This window comes from Ranitomeya variabilis, chromosome 4 (assembly GCF_051348905.1).
Source record: "Ranitomeya variabilis isolate aRanVar5 chromosome 4, aRanVar5.hap1, whole genome shotgun sequence".
NCBI lineage: Eukaryota > Metazoa > Chordata > Amphibia > Anura > Dendrobatidae > Ranitomeya > Ranitomeya variabilis.
The window spans coordinates 619,717,178-619,734,770 of NC_135235.1; the positions used below are offsets into that span (position 1 = coordinate 619,717,178).

The 17,593-nt window shown below is 45.2% G+C and overlaps 1 protein-coding gene across 1 annotated transcript in view; it reads left to right on the forward strand.

The window, feature by feature from the left end:
* The window catches only part of LOC143766073 (ABC-type organic anion transporter ABCA8-like), a 153,761-nt gene that overhangs the window by 122,315 nt on the left and 13,853 nt on the right, over positions 1–17,593 (forward strand). The window contains exons 27-29 of the mRNA XM_077253456.1: positions 15,185–15,244; positions 15,524–15,615; positions 16,130–16,223. Coding sequence (XP_077109571.1) covers positions 15,185–15,244; positions 15,524–15,615; positions 16,130–16,223 — 246 coding nt within the window. The remainder of the gene's footprint in view (positions 1–15,184; positions 15,245–15,523; positions 15,616–16,129; positions 16,224–17,593) is intronic.

The window sequence follows — 17,593 nt, forward strand, 5'->3', positions numbered from 1 at the left end:
CACATACGGCAGCAGCGGCTCAGTATTGGGATATCAGGGGCAGTAATAGGGTCACATACGGCAGCAGCGGCTCAATATTGGGGTATAAGGGGCAGCAATAGGCACACATACGGCAGCAGCGGCTCAGTATTGGGGTATCAGGGGCAGTAATAGGCACACATATGGCAGCAGCGGCTCAGTATTGGGATATCAGGGGCAGTAATAGGGACACATACGGCAGCAGCGGCTCAGTATGGGGGTATCAGGGGCAGTAATAGGGACACATACGGCAGCAGGGCTCCGTATTGGGATATCAGGGGCAGTAATAGGGACACATATGGCAGCAGTGGCTCAGTATTGGGGTATCAGGGGCAGTAATAGGGACACATACGGCCGCAGCGGCTCAGTATTGGGATATCAGGGGCAGTAATAGGGACATATATGGCAGCAGCGGCTCAGTATTGGGGTATCAGGTGCAGCAGCAGCTCAGTATTGGGGTATCAGGTGAAGTAATAGGGACACATACAGCAGATGCTCAGTATTGGGGCATCAGGTGCAGTAATAGGCACACATACGGCAGCAGTGGCTCAGTATTGGGGTATCAGGGGCAGTAATAGGCACACATACGGCAGCAGCGACTCAGTATTGGGGTATCAGGGGCAGTAATAGGCACACATACGGCAGCAGTGGCTCAGTATTGGGATATCAGGGGCAGTAATAGGGACACATACGGCAGCAGCGGCTCAGTATTGGGGTATCAGGTGCAGTAATAGGGACACATACGGCAGCAGCAGCTCAGTATTGGGGTATCAGGGGCAGTAATAGGGACACATACGGCAGCAGCGGCTCAGTATTGGGGTATCAGGTGCAGTAATAGGGACACATATGGCAGCAGCGGCTCAGTATTGGGGTATCAGGTGCAGTAATAGGGACACATATGGCAGCAGCGGCTCAGTATTGGGGTATCAGGTGCAGCAGCGGCTCAGTATTGGGGTATCAGGGGCAGTAGTAGGGACACATACGGCAGCAGTGGCTCAGTATTGGGGTATCAGGGGCAGTAATAGGGACACATACGGCAGCAGCAGCTCAGTATTGGGGTATCAGGTGCAGTAATAGGGACACATACGGCAGCAGCGGCTCAGTATTGGGGTATCAGGGGCAGTAGTAGGGACACATACGGCAGCAGCGGCTCAGTATTGGGGTATCAGGTGCAGTAATAGGGACACATATGGCAGCAGCGGCTCAGTATTGGGGTGTCAGCAAGATGTGGAAGTTGTGCAGGTTGGGGATAGATGGTGACGGGGCTGGAAATGTGATAAGTCAAATGTGTCTTTGTTGTAATCTCTGCAGCCGCATCGTGGCAATCTGTGCCTGGTTTGATAGATTGGAAAAGTGAACGACTCCATTAGAAAGAGCATCACCTGTAAGTTTCTATAACTGCATTGTAATTGTAGATATGTTCTTTAAGCCGGCGTCACACTTGCGAGTGTGATGCGAGAAACTTGCAAGAGTCTCTGGCATCAATACCTGGCACTGCTGCCAGCACTCGGGACCGGAGCATTCAGCTGCATGTATTTCTATGCAACCACACGCTCTGCTCCCGAGTGCCGGCGGCAGTGCCGGGTATTGATGCCAGAGACTCTTGCGAGTTTCTCGCATCACACTCGCAAGTGTGACGCCGGCCTTAAGACTGATATCTGCCACTATATATTCACCATATGGCGGTAATATCAGTGTGGGTGTTTGTATAGAGATTTTTAATATCAGTTACAGCCCAGTCATCTGCTGATACTTGATTTATCAGCTGCATCTTTTTGTATTCTTTTTTTGAAGTAGTAAAACATTACTTCTTCAAAAAAACAATATTAAATTTTTGTACATTTTTTCATTTTTGTTACGGATACAGCTGGAACCTTTAGTGTTGGTCTGGAGAACTTGGGGCTTTTGTCCTTGTGGGTTGCACTTATGTTGTGCTGGGCAGCCCACCTGCTCTAATAATGTGGGGTCACTAATAGGCTGAAGCCAGATACTGTGCACTACCTGTGTATGACTGGCGCTCTATGCAAGCCTTATTCGTGTGTATTTATAATACTAAGCAAACACCCTCTCAATGAATGATCGGCGTGTGAGTGGTTGTTTCAGCTATATTTTGCAAATGGGCATCCTGCTAGTACATTGGTAATCTGACCTGGTGTTTTAAAATATGGCTGCTTTTTTCTGTGATGTTTTTTGAATTGGATGTCATGGGAGCTCTGCAGCCAACCAATGACTTGATGATCCACAACTGCACACTGTTACTCAGGTTGGGGGGCCTACTCAGAGGTGTTTCGCCCCCCTTAGCCTGAACCCTTAGCTACGCCTCTGGTGGTGAACTTTCCCAGGAGTGGCTGGTCGACCAAAATTACCACAAAAACGCAGCGATGACTCATTCAAGAGGTAACAAAAGAGCCCACAACAGTATCCAAAGAAATGCAAGACTTATTTCCCTCAGTTAAGAAATATAATATAAACTTCGGCACTCCAAGTTGCAAGTTAATATAAGTTTATATGTAAACTTGAATCACAGACATTCAAATTTAGCCAACTTTTCAGCCAGTATGTGGAATTTATCAAGGTAAGGCCGGCGTCACACTGGCGAGTTTTACGGACGTAAGAGCGCAGAAACTACGTCCGTAAAACTCGCATAACATACGGCACAATTATTCTCAATGGGGCTGCTCCTATTAGCCGTATATTACGGTTCAGTATTATACGGCTTTCTACGGCCGTACAAAATCGCAGCATGCTGCGTTTGTCAGCGTACTGCGCAAAAAAATCGCCAATGAAAGTCTATGGGGGCGTGAAAAATACGGATTCCACACTGACCAGCAGTGTGACTTGCGAGAAATACGCAGCGGTGTTAGTGAAAAGTCGGTAATTCAATTGCCTGCTTTTAATTTCTCCTGCACAAACCCGACAGGATATGAGACATGGTTTACATACAGTAAACCATCTCATATCCCCTTTTTTTTTGCATATTCCACATTACTAATGTTAGTAGTGTGTATGTGCAAAATTTCAGCGCTGTAGCTGCTGAAATAAAGGGTTAAATGGCGGAAAAAATTGGCGTGGGCTCCCGCGCAATTTTCTCCGCCAGAATGGTAAAGCCAGTGACCGAGGGCAGATATTAATAGCCAGGAGAGGGTCCATGGTTATTGGCCCCCCCCGTGGCTAAAAACATCTGCCCCCAGCCACCCCAGAAAAGGCACATCTGGAAGATGCGCCAATTCTGGCACTTGGCCACTCTCTTCCCACTCCCTGTAGCGGTGGGATATGGGGTAATGAAGGGTTAATGCCACCTTGCTATTGGAAGGTGACATTAAGCCAGATTAATAATGGAGAGGCGTCAATTATGACACCTATCCATTATTAATCCAATTGTAGGAAAGGGTTAAAAAACACACACACACATGATTTAAAAGTATTTTAATGAAAAAAACACAGCGGTTGTTGTAATAATTTATTGTACTCTCAGTCCATCAGGAACACCCTCGCTTGGAAAAATAATAAACGCACAAGATACATACCTTCTGCTGTCAGATCAGGTCCCACGAAGTAATCCATCTGAAGGGGTTAACTAATATTACAGGCAGAGCTGCGATAATCCACTCGCTCTGCCTGTAATCCCCGGGTGCTGAAAGGAAAGCAGTGATCTATACTTACATTCAGTTGCGGTGATGCGCCCCTGCTGGATGTTCTCATGAACTGCAGCCTGGGAACTTTTTCCCACGCTACAGGTCATATGAGGACATCCACCAGGGGGCGCATCACCGCGACTGAAGGAAATGTAGGTCAATGACCTATAGTTACCTTCAGTCGCGGTGATGCGCCCCCTGGTGGATGTCCTCATATGACCTGTAGCGTGGGAAAAAGTTCCCAGGCTGCAGTTCATGAGAACATCCAGCAGGGGCGCATCACCGCAACTGAATGTAAGTATAGATCACTGCTTTCCTTTCAGCACCCGGGGATTACAGGTACGAGCGAGCGGTTTATCGCAGCTCTGCCTGTAATATTAGTTAACCCCTTCAGATGGATTACTTCGTGGGACCTGATCTGACAGCAGAAGGTATGTATCTTGTGCGTTTATTATTTTTCCAAGCGAGGGTGTTTCTGATGGACTGAGAGTACAATAAATTATTACAACAACCGCTGTGTTTTTTTCATTAAAATACTTTTAAATCATGTGTGTGTGTGTTTTTTAACCCTTTCCTACAATTGGATTAATAATGGATAGGTGTCATAATTGACGCCTCTCCTTTATTAATCTGGCTTAATGTCACCTTCCAATAGCAAGGTGGCATTAACCCTTCATTACCCCATATCCCACCGCTACAGGGAGTGGGAAGAGAGTGGCCAAGTGCCAGAATAGGTGCATCTTCCAGATGTGCCTTTTCTGGGGTGGCTGGGGGCAGATGTTTTTAGCCACGGGGGGGCCAATAACCAAGGACCCTCTCCTGGCTATTAATATCTGCCCTCAGTCACTGGCTTTACCATTCTGGCGGAGAAAATTGCGCGGGAGCCCACGCCAATTTTTTCCGCCATTTAACCCTTTATTTCAGCAGCTACAGCGCTGAAATTTTGCACATACACACTACTAACATTAGTAGTGTGGAATATGCAAAAAAAATGGGGATATGAGATGGTTTACTGTATGTAAACCATGTCTCATATCCTGTCGGGTTTGTGCAGGAGAAATGAGAAGCCGGCAATTGAATTACCGGCTTTTAACACATATCGCGCTGAATGAAATCTAAATACAGAATATATATATATGTGTCTCAATGACATATATATATATATATATACTGTATATATGTTTTCCCGAACATTTGAGCACATAAATCCATTAGATGTCGGTTTTGCAAGCCTGCGCGAAAATCTCGCAGTACGGATGCCATACGGATTACATACGGAGGATGCCATGCGCAAAATACGCTGACACACCCTGACTACGGATCACTATTTTGGGAACATTTCACCGTATTTCGGCCGTATTACGGCCGTAAAATACGGACCGTATTGTCTTACGCCGAGTGTGACGCCGGCCTAAGTCTGTAGGTGCTGTGACAAAGCTTCAGAGATTAGTAAAGTGGAATCAGGTGGATATGCATACCTGTGGGTGCTGTGATAAGGCCCCAGGGTCTGTGGGTGCCGCGGCAGGACTCTAAGATCTAGTCTTCCTTGTTGCTGAGGAGATAAGTACTTTACTAAACTCTGAAATTTTGTCACGGCAGCTACCGACTTACCTTCATAAAGGCCACATACGGGCCGAAACGTTGTCTTAATTTGAATGTCTGAGATTCATGTTTACATATAAACTTTCATTAACTTGCAACTTGGAGTGCCAAAGTTTATATTATATTTCATTTATGTGACTTTCTGTCATACTTCAGAGCACCCATTCATACAGTTGAGCGACACCTATCATCCACTGTTCCCTCAGTTATGGTCAGTGTTCCTGACTCCACCATAAGAAAAAGACTGGGCAAAAATGACCTACATGGCAGAGTTCCAAGACGAAAACCACTACACAGCTATGAGAACATAAATGCCCGTCTAAGTTTTTCCAGAAAACATCTTAACCCCTTAATGACAGCCAATATGTCTTTTAACTGACCTGAGAAATAAGAGGATAGCATCCCCACACAGGTGACAATCCAGCAGCTGTCCGCTGTTGTTGTGAATTCCGTTCTCGGGCTCCCTCCTGTGGTCATGAATGGTACTTTGTTGAGTTCTGTTCGTGGGCTCCCTCTGGTGGCTTTGAGTGATACTGCTGGTCTTTAGCTGGGCTCCCAGCTGCCTCGTTTTCTGCTATGCTGGCTGCCTATTTAACTCCACCTAGACCTTTACTTGTTGCCAGCTGTCAATGTATTCAGTATTGGTTCAGATCTCTCTGGGACTTCTCTTGTGACCTGTCTCCTCCAGCGGAAGCTAAGTCCATGCTTGTTCATTTTTGCTCATTGCTTTTGGAAAATGTTTCTCAGTATATGATAAGTTCAGTCCAGCTTGCTTATATGCTATTTTCTTGCTAGCTGGAAGCTCTGGGGTGCAGAGTTGCACCCTCACATCGTGAGTCGGTGTGAGGGTCTTTTTGTATTCTCTGCGTGGATATTTTTGTAGTATTTTATACTGACCGCACAGTTCCCTTGCTATCTTCTTACTATTTAGTATTAGTGGGCCTCCTTTGCTAAAACCTGTTTTCATTCCTATGTTTGTATTTTCCTCTTAACTCACCGTCATTATTTGTGGGGGGCTGCCTTTACTTTGGGGAAATTTCTCTGAGGCAAGTGAGGCTTTGTTTCTCTCTAGGGGTAGCTAGCTCTCAGGCTGTGAAGAGGCGTCTAGGGAGAGTTAGGTACGCTCCACGGCTGCCTATAGTGTGTGTGATAGGATCAGGGTTGCGGTCAGTAAAGATCCCACATCCCCAGAGCTTGTCCTATATTTCAGGTTTACCTATCAGGTCATTCCAAGTGGTCTTAACCACCAGGTCCATAACAGTACAGCTGGCCATAAAGTGTTAATGCATCTAAGAGGGATAAGAGAAGTTCTGAGCTCATTTTTTTTTTCTCTGCAGTGTGTTTTGCCTCTCTCCTCCCCTTAATCTCTGGGTGGTTCAGGACTCAGCTGCAGATATGGACATTCAAAGTCTGTCCTCTAGTGTGGATTATCTCACTGCAAGGGTACAAAGCATTCAGGATTATGTAGTTCAGAATCCTATGTTAGAGCCTAGAATACCAATTCCTGATTTGTTTTCTGGAGTTTTTGAATTTCAAAAATAATTGCAAATTGTTTCATGCTCTGAAACCCCGCTCCTCTGGTGACCCTACTCAGCAAGTTAAAATTATTATTTCTTTGTTACGTGGTGACCCTCAAGATTGGGCATTCTCCCTGGTGCCAGGAGATCCTGCATTGCTAAATGTAGATGCGTTTTTTCTGGCGCTTGGATTGCTTTATGAGGAACCTAATTTAGTAGACCAGGCAGAAAAGATCTTGCTGGCTCTGTCTCAGGGTAAGGATGAACCGAAGGTTTACTGCCAGAGGTTTAGAAAGTGGTCTGTGCTCACTCAATGGAATGAGTGTGCCCTGGCAGCGATTTTCAGAAAGGGTCTTTCTGAAGCCCTTAAAGATATTATGGTGGGGTTCCCCACGCCTGCGGGTCTGAATGAATAAATGTCCTTGGCCATTCAGATTGATCGGCGTTTGCGGGAGCGCAAACCTGTGCACCATCTGGCGGTGTTCTCTGAGCAGAAGCCTGAGTCTATGCAATGTGATAGGATTCTGACCAGAATTGAACGGCAAAATCACAGACGTCAGAATGGGTTGTGTTTTTACTGTGGTGACTCCACTCATGCTATCTCTGATTGTCCTAAGCGCACTAAAAGGTTCGCTAAGTCTGTCACCATTGGTACTGTACAGCCTAAATTTATTTTGTCTGTTACTTTGATTTGCTCTCTGTCATCCTACTCTGTTATGGCTTTTGTGGATTCAGGCGCTGCCCTGAATTTGATGGATTTGGAGTTTGCCAGGCGCTGTGTTTTTTTCTTGGAGCCTTTGCAGTTTCCTATTCCACTGAGGGGAATTGATGCTACGCCATTGGCCAAGAATAAGCCTCAGTACTGGACTCAAGTGACCATGTGCATAACTCCTGCACATCAGGAGGATATTCGCTTTCTGGTGTTACATAATTTGCATGATGTTGTCGTGTTGGGTTTGCCATGGCTGCAGGTTCATAATCCAGTATTGGATTGGAAATCAATGTCTGTGTCTAGTTGGGGTTGTCAAGGGGTACATGGTGATGTTTCTTTGGTGTCAATTGCTTCTTCTACTCCTTCTGAAGTCCCTGAATTTTTGTCGGATTACCAGGATGTATTTGATGAGCCCAAATCCAGTGCCCTACCTCCTCATAGGGATTGTGATTGTGCTATAAATTTGATTCCTGGTAGTAAGTTCCCTAAGGGTCGACTTTTCAATTTATCTGTGCCAGAACATGCCGCTATGCGGAGTTATATAAAGGAGTCCTTGGAGAAAGGGCATATTCGCCCGTCCTCGTCACCGTTGGGAGCAGGGTTCTTTTTTGTGGCCAAGAAGGATGGTTCTCTGAGACCCTGTATAGGTTATCGCCTTCTTAATAAAATCACGGTCAAATTTCAGTACCCTTTGCCTCTGCTGTCCGATCTGTTTGCTCGGATTAAGGGGGCTAGTTGTTTCACCAAGATAGATCTTCGAGGAGCGTATAATCTTGTGCGTATAAAACAGGGCGATGAATGGAAAACAGCATTTAATACGCCCGAAGGCCATTTTCAGTACTTGGTGATGCCATTTGGGCTTTCTAATGCCCCTTCTGTGTTTCAGTACTTTATGCACGACATCTTCCGAGAGTATCTGGATAGATTCATGATTGTATACCTGGATGATATTTTGGTCTTTTCTGATGATTGGGAATCTCATGTGAAGCAGGTCAGGATGGTATTTCAGGTCCTGCGTGCTAATGCCTTGTTTGTGAAGGGCTCTAAATGTCTCTTCGGAGTCCAGAAGGTTTCCTTTTTGGGCTTTATTTTTTCCCCTTCTACTATCGAGATGGATCCAGTTAAAGTCCAGGCCATTTATGATTGGACTCAACCTACATCTGTGAAGAGTCTTCAGAAATTCCTGGGCTTTGCTAATTTTTACCGTCGCTTCATCTCTAATTTTTCTAGTGTGGTTAAGCCTTTGACTGATCTGACCAAAAAGGGTGCTGATCTGACGAATTGGTCTTCTGCGGCCGTTGAGGCCTTTCAGGAGTTGAAACGTCGGTTTTCTTCGGCTCCTGTCTTGCGTCAGCCGGATGTTTCTCTCCCTTTTCAGGTCGAGGTTGATGCTTCTGAGATTGGAGCAGGGGCTGTTTTGTCTCAAAGAAGCTCTGATGGCTCTGTGATGAAGCCATGTGCTTTCTTTTCTAGAAAGTTTTCGCCTGCCGAGCGTAATTATGATGTTGGCAATCGGGAGTTGTTGGCAATGAAATGGGCATTTGAGGAGTGACATTGGCTTGAGGGAGCCAAACATCGCGTGGTGGTCTTGACGGATCACAAGAATTTGATTTATCTCGAGTCTGCCAAGCAGCTAAATCCTAGACAGGCTCGATGGTTGTTGTTTTTCTCCCGTTTCGATTTTGTGGTTTCGTACCTTCTGGGCTCTAAGAATGTGAAGGCTGATGCCCTTTCTAGGAGTTTTGTGCCTGACTCTCCGGGAGTTCCTGAACCGGCTGGTATCCTCAGAGAGGGGGTGATTCTGTCTGCCATCTCCCCTGATTTGCGGCGGGTGCTGCAGGAGTTTCAGGTCGATATACCTGACCGTTGTCCACCGGAGAGACTGTTTGTCCCTGATAGATGGACCAGTAGAGTTATTTCCGAGGTTCATTGTTCGGTGTTGGCGGGTCATCCTGGAATTTTTGGTACCAGAGATTTGGTGGCTAGGTCCTTTTGGTGGCCTTGTCGCGGGATGTGCGTTCTTTTGTGCAGTCCTGTGGGATTTGTGCTCGGGCCAAGCCTTGCTGTTCTCGCGCCAGTGGATTGCTTTTGCCTTTGCCTGTCCCAAAGAGGCCCTGGACGCATATTTCCATGGATTTTATTTCGGATCTTCCGGTCTCTCAGAGGATGTCTGTCATCTGGGTGGTTTGTGATCGTTTTTCTAAGATGGTCCTTTTGGTGCCCTTGCCTAAATTGCCTTCCTCCTCTGATTTGGTTCCGCTGTTTTTTCAGAATGTGGTTCGTTTGCATATTCCGGAGAACATTGTGTCTGACAGAGGGTACCAGTTTGTGTCCAGATTTTGGCGGTCCTTTTGTGCTAAGATGGGCATTGATTTGTCTTTTTCTTCGGCTTTCCATCCTCAGACAAATGGCCAAACCGAACGAACTAATCAGACCTTAGAAACTTATCTGAGATGTTTTGTTTCTGATGATCAGGATGATTGGGTGACTTTTTTGCCATTGGCTGAGTTCGCCCTCAATAATCGGGCTAGTTCGGCTACTTTGGTTTCGCCTTTTTTTTGTAATTCTGGTTTTCATCCTCGTTTTTCCTCAGGGCAGGTTGAGCCTTCTGACTGTCCTGGTGTGGATTCTGTGGTGGACAGGTTGCAGCAGATTTGGAACCACGTAGTGGACAATTTGACGTTGTCACAGGACAAGGCTCAGCGCTTTGCTAACCGCCGTCGCTGTGTGGGTCCCCGACTTCGTGTGGGGGATTTGGTTTGGTTGTCTTCTCGTTATGTTCCTATGAAGGTTTCCTCTCCTAAGTTTAAGCCTCGTTTAATCGGTCCTTATAAGATTTTGGAAATCCTCAATCCTGTGTCATTTCGTTTGTACCTCCCAGCATCTTTTACCATCCATAATTTGTTCCATAGGTCATTGTTGCGGAGGTATGTGGTGCCTGTGGTTCCTTCTGTTGATCCTCCTGCTCCGGTGTTGGTTGAGGGAGAATTGGAGTATGTGGTGGAGAAGATCTTGGATTCTCGTATTTCGAGACGGAAGCTTCAGTACTTGGTTAAATGGAAGGGCTATGGTCAGGAGGATAATTCCTGGGTTGTTGCCTCTGATGTCCATGCGGCCGATTTGGTTTGTGCTTTTCATCTGGCTCATCCTGATCGGCCTCGGGGCTCTGGTGAGGGTTCGGTGACCCCTCCTCAAGGGGGGGGTACTGTTGTGAATTCCGTTCTCGGGCTCCCTCCTGTGGTCATGAATGGTACTTTGTTGAGTTCTGTTCGTGGGCTCCCTCTGGTGGCTTTGAGTGATACTGCTGGTCTTTAGCTGGGCTCCCAGCTGCCTCGTTTTCTGCTATGCTGGCTGCCTATTTAACTCCACCTAGACCTTTACTTGTTGCCAGCTGTCAATGTATTCAGTATTGGTTCAGATCTCTCTGGGACTTCTCTTGTGACCTGTCTCCTCCAGCGGAAGCTAAGTCCATGCTTGTTCATTTTTGCTCATTGCTTTTGGAAAATGTTTCTCAGTATATGATAAGTTCAGTCCAGCTTGCTTATATGCTATTTTCTTGCTAGCTGGAAGCTCTGGGGTGCAGAGTTGCACCCTCACATCGTGAGTCGGTGTGAGGGTCTTTTTGTATTCTCTGCGTGGATATTTTTGTAGTATTTTATACTGACCGCACAGTTCCCTTGCTATCTTCTTACTATTTAGTATTAGTGGGCCTCCTTTGCTAAAACCTGTTTTCATTCCTATGTTTGTATTTTCCTCTTAACTCACCGTCATTATTTGTGGGGGGCTGCCTTTACTTTGGGGAAATTTCTCTGAGGCAAGTGAGGCTTTGTTTCTCTCTAGGGGTAGCTAGCTCTCAGGCTGTGAAGAGGCGTCTAGGGAGAGTTAGGTACGCTCCACGGCTGCCTATAGTGTGTGTGATAGGATCAGGGTCGCGGTCAGTAAAGTTCCCACATCCCCAGAGCTTGTCCTATATTTCAGGTTTACCTGTCAGGTCATTCCAAGTGTTCTTAACCACCAGGTCCATAACAGCTGTACACTATAGCTGACAACTTGCTGAATTAGCCACGATCAGTGTTTGCACCATCCATATCTGTTTAACCCCTTAGATGCTGCTGTCAATAGTGACTACATCATTATAAATGGTTAACAGAGTGTGGGGGCTTCCTCTTTATCCTAATTGGTGCCCTCAGATCATGATTGTGCAGTCCTGATGTTTGCCATGGCAATTCACGACCCAATAGCGGCCTTAGAGTCTGATGGCTGTAGTAATCTGTTCAGAAGTTAGAGGCATTTAGGTGGAAAAAATACACTTTTTCATTTCGGTCATGCCACTTTGCATTAATTCCTGAAAAGCAACTGAAGGGTTAATAAACTACCTGACCGCCGTTTTCAATATGCAGGGGGTGCTGTTTTTAAAATTGTATAACTTGTGGGGGTTTCCTAATATATGGGACTCCTAAAGGCACTTCAAATATGGATAAGTCCTAAAAAAATAAATTTTGCAAATTTCCTTGAAAAAATGAATAATTACTGCTACATTTTTAAACCTCCTAAAATGCTAACAAAATAAAATAACGTTTTACAAATGGTGCTGATGTAAAGCCGACATGAGGGAAATGTTATTTATTAATATTTTGCTGTGGTATGACTATCTGGATTAAAGGGATAATCATTCAAAGTTTGAAAATTGCTTTTTTTTTTACATTTTTCTCAAATTTCTGATGTTTTTTATAAATAAACACAAAACATATCAACCTAAATTTACCATTAACATAAAGTATAATGTGTCCCAAAAAAAACCAGTCTCAAAATCACTGGGATTTGTTGAAGCGTTCCAGAGTTATTACTACATAAAGTGACACTGGTCAGATTTCAAAAATTTGGCTCCGTCACTAAGGGGTTAATGATCCACGAGGCTTTTGGAAGAATACTCTTTGGACTGACGAGACAAAAGTTGAACTTTTTGGAAGGTGTATGTCCATTACATCTGGCGTAGAAGTAACACAGCATTTCAGAAGAGGAACATCATACCAACAGTAAAATATGGTGGTGGTAGTGTGATGGTCTGGGGCTGTTTTGCTGGACCTGGAAGACTTGGTGTGTTAAATTGAACCATGAAATCTGCTGTCTACCAAAAAATCCTGAAGGAGAATGTCCGGCCATCTGTTCATGATCTCGAACTGAAGTGCACTTGGGTTATGCAGCAGGACAATGATCCAAAACACACCAGCAAGTCCACCAGAAATGGCTTTGGATAAACAAAATTAAAACTTTGGAGTGGCCTATTCAAAATCCTGACCTTAATCTGATTGAGATGCTATGACATGACCTTAAAAAGGCAGTTCATGCCCGGAAACTCTCCAATGTGGCTGAATTACAACAATTCTGCAGAGATGAGTGAACCAAAATTCCTCCAGAGCGTTGTAAAAGACTCATTGCCAGTTATCGCAAACACTTGATTGCTGCTAAGGGTGGCCCAACCAGTTGTTAGGTTTAGGGGGCCCTGTAGGTTTGGATTTCTTTTTCACTTACTAATAAAGACCTTCATTTTAAAAACTGCATTTTGTGTTTACTTGTGTTATCTTTGTCTAATATTTACATTTGTTTAGTGATCTGAAACATTTAAGTGTGACAAACATGCAAAAGAATAGGAAAGCAGGAAAGGGGCAAACACTTTTCACACAACTGTATGCACATGCCAATTTTTAGTTATTTGTTCCCATAAATTTAAGTTATGCCTACGTTTTTCTCACTTCATCAACTTAGATTATTTAGTGCTGATTAGTGTTGAGCGATACCGTCCGATACTTAAAAGTATCGGTATCGGAAAGTATCGGCCGATACCGGCAAAGTATCGGATCTAATCCGATACAGATACCCGATACCAATACAAGTAAATGGGACTCAAGTATCGGACGGTATCCCTGATGGTTCCCAGGGTCTGAAGGAGAGGAAACTCTCCTTCAGGCCCTGGGATCCATATTAATGTGTAAAAGAAATAATTAAAATAAAAAATATTGCTATACTCACCTCTCCGACGCAGCCTGGACCTCACCGAGGGAACCGGCAGCGTTCTTTGCTTAAAATGCGCGCGTTTCCTGCCTCCCGTGACGTCACGGCTTGTGATTGGTCGCGTGCCGCCCATGTGGCCGAGACGCGACCAATCACAGCAAGCCGTGATGTATTTTTCAGGTCCTGAATGCCTAATCCTAGGCATTCAGGATTTTAAAATTACGTTACGGCTTGTGATTGGTCACGTTGCGGTCACATGGGCGACGCGACCAGTCACAAGCCGTGACGTCACGGGAGGCAGGAAACGCGCACATTTTAAAATTACGTCACGGCTTGTGATTGGTTGCGTGCCGCCCATGTGACCGCGACGCGACCAATCACAGCAAGCCGTGACGTAATTTCAGGTCCTGAATGCCTAATTCTGCATTCAGGACCTGAAAATTATGTCACGGCTTGCTGTGATTGGTCGCGTCGCGGTCACATGGGCGGCACGCAACCAATCACAAGCCGTGACGTAATTTTAAAATGTGCGCGTTTCCTGCCTCCCGTGACGTCACGGCTTGTGACTGGTCGCGTCGCCCATGTGACCGCGACGCGACCAATCACAAGCCGTAACGTAATTTTAAAATCCTGAATGCCTAGAATTAGGCATTCAGGACCTGAAAATTACGTCACGGCTTGCTGTGATTGGTCGCGTCGCGGCCACATGGGCGGCATGCGACCAATCACAAGCCGTGACGTCACGGGAGGCAGGAAACGCGCGCATTTTAAGCAAAGAACGCTGCCGGTTGCCTCGGTGAGGTCCAGGCTGCGTCGGAGAGGTGAGTATAGCAATATTTTTTATTTTAATTCTTTATTTTACACATTAATGTTGTTTCGATACCGATACCCGATACCACAAAAGTATCGGATCTCGGTATCGGAATTAAGATACACGCAAGTATCGGCCGATACCCGATACTTGCGGTATCGGAATGCTCAACACTAGTGCTGATACATCTCACACAAATCGGATTACAAAAATATTTAAACACAGATTGAAATGTAACAAAATAAGTAAAAAGCCAAGGGGGCGAATACTTTCGCAAGCCACTGTAAGGGATTATACCGGTGGTATTACACAGCCAGCAATCAGCTCCTGTGCTCTCTTCATATTTTCAATGTATACATTTATGGAGTCGATGTAAAGGTATGTTCACATCACGACTTTATATTGACAAGATTTTCGTAGGCTACGCAGCTTCGGGAATTTTTTCCTGGCTTTACTCTCATTTTTTTCATTGATGTCCTTTTTCTGTTGTTTGAACTATAAAGAGGGGGCTGCTTCCAAACGAAGCTGCCCGAAGCATGTCTTTTCATTTATCCGATTCACGGTTTAAAACCCTGTAGAGGTTAAAAGTAACAAAAGACTGATCATGTGCACAGCAACCTCAATGTTACATTGCTGTGCGCTATGTTTCCTGGCGGAATCTGCCAAATGTTGTGTGCACATGCGCTAAAACTGAAGAGAGGCGCATTGGACCTTCGCACTTGCCTGGGTTCTCTGGGTGCTGATTGTTGGCCCAGGAATCCAATATATGCTCAAAAAATCCTTTTTGGCATGCACGCAACTGTAAAAGATGTAACCCTTTGCTTCCCATGCACATGTCAATGTTAGTTATACTATGAATTTTTTTATTTTGCTCCAGATGTTTTACGATCTCGATCCTGATTCCGATTTTGCAGTTGACTACTACATTATCATAATGGTGAGTATGCTTCTTACCACCCACATTATATTACACACAGGGGACGTCCTGGTAAAGTACCAATACCCAACTGGTGCAGTCTCATGCTTCAAGGGAGAACAGGGCAATGGTAAAGCCAGATGTTTCCTTTCTTGAAGACTGCTCTGAATCCATGAAGTTTGTTCCAAGTGTTGAACCGCCAGGAGCACCAACCCGGACACGGATCTTGCATGCTCTCGCCATGTTCTTGTGCTTTCTACATCACTCTTTGACATCTCCACCTTTGTCTTCAACTTCCAGCCCTTGATTCATATCATCTTATTCTTCGGGATTCTATGGGGCCTGGAGTGGTTCTTCGGGAAGAAAACCATCAGGAGAGATCCAATTTTCAGGTTTTGTGTAATTCTTATTTTCCAGATGATTCAGATATCATTACCCATGAGGCCAAATTTTTGTGCAATAGTTTAGTGAGTTTTGCAATCATGTGATTGTTGGGAGCCGGAAAGGAACAGGAGCTGCTGGATCCAAACAGAACCAGATCAGCTCTGCAGTCTCCATCAGGAGATGGTTTTGTCCTGTAACTGGGGCTAATATATCAGCTCCAGTTACAGGGGAAATGAAACAAAAGTGTATTTAAATGTTATGATGCCCCCTAAAGATGTTTTATGACTTTAAGGAGGGCACACTGCGTAAAATAAATGAATGGGGGAAAATGGACCGGTATTGAACTGGTTTACTAGCATGCAAGAAACTGTTCAGTGACACACTCAGCTCTGCTACATCTGTAGTTTTGGACAAATATATGATCAGAGGATGCAGTCGGTTGGTGAGGTTGATAAAAAAAAAAACAGTATCCCAGTCTATCATCCCATCATTCTGCAAAATGATTTCTTCCTGTCATTCTAGAACCTACAGGCAGAAAACCAAAGTGAAGGAAAACCCCGAGGCGCTGGAAGAACCTGAGGATGACACTTTGTTGGCTTCCAAATGTGCGGAAGAGGTAATCATTCATAGACTGCAGACCTGGTGCTCGCTGGGTTCCAGGAGTCAGTGATCAGCTGATCCACATGATTGCACCTCTTTAGAGATGGGTTTGTGTGTGAACCAAACTGCAAGGCTGTAGCAGAGGGCTGAGAGGAGGCTGGGTTTCATTGAGGAGTCATACAGGGGAAATAATGCAAATAAGTCCTTTTCCAGAAGGAACTAAACCACCTCTCCTGTGCCTCTTATTGGATGTGGCTACTCTTTAAAGATAATGCGTCATCTGTGAATTACTTAAAGGGGTTGTCCACATTTATGACTAAAATCTGCAGTCACTCTATGTATATAGAGGTGTTATCAGTAGTGTTGAGCGATACCGTCCGATACTTGAAAGTATCGGTATCGGAAAGTATCAGCCGATACCGGCAAAGTATCGGATCTAATCCGATACCGATACCCGATACCAATACAAGTCAATGGGACTCAAGTATTGGAAGGTATCCCTGATGGTTCCCAGGGTCTGAAGGAGAGGAAACTCTCCTTCAGGCCCTGGGAACCATATTAATGTGTAAAATAAAGAATTAAAATAAAAAATATTGATATACTCACCTCTCCGACGCAGCTTGGACATCACCGCTGGTAACCGGCAGCCTGCTTTGTTTAAAATGAGCGCGTTCAGTACCTTCCATGACGTCACGGCTTCTGATTGGTCGCGTGCCGCTCATGTGACCGCCACGCGACCAATCAGAAGCCGTGACGTCATCCCTCAGGTCCTAAATTCCTAGAAGTCAATGAAGTTCATGGAAGATCCACAGTCCACAAACGCTGAAGTGGATGCAAAACCACCTCCATAACACAGTTCCGCCTCCAACAAAACTTTTTGAAATGATGAAAATGGTACCTGAGAATCTGGATTACCTCCTAGACCATCACCCAGACTCGGCAGCTTGTTACTTGATGGACAAGAGGGGGAGTCCTCCCAATGTCCCGGATCTCCACAATAAAAACATAACTTCCCATCACATCGCCGTCTCCTCTCCTTCTCCTTGAAATTGGTGGCACCAACTTCCATAGTCTCCTTGAATGACATCACATCAGACTCGGCAGGCAAAACAGGAATCTCACGCTGGATAATTCTCTTCTGTAACCTCCAGTCCATACGATTGGCCTGGGTCATGGCCTCCAGCAGGGAACTGGGTGGCGTATGAAGTATAAAAGTATGAAATCTCTCCCTCTCCCCAGAGAAGGTATCTGGGAGCTTAACTGTAGGTTCAGGAGAGTGCAAAGAGACAACAACAGTGTCAGAGTACTTACAGTCAGTCTGCAACAATTTAATGGTGTCAGAAAGCTCCCTTTGCAGGTGGTTATGAGACGAGGACAAGGCCCTCT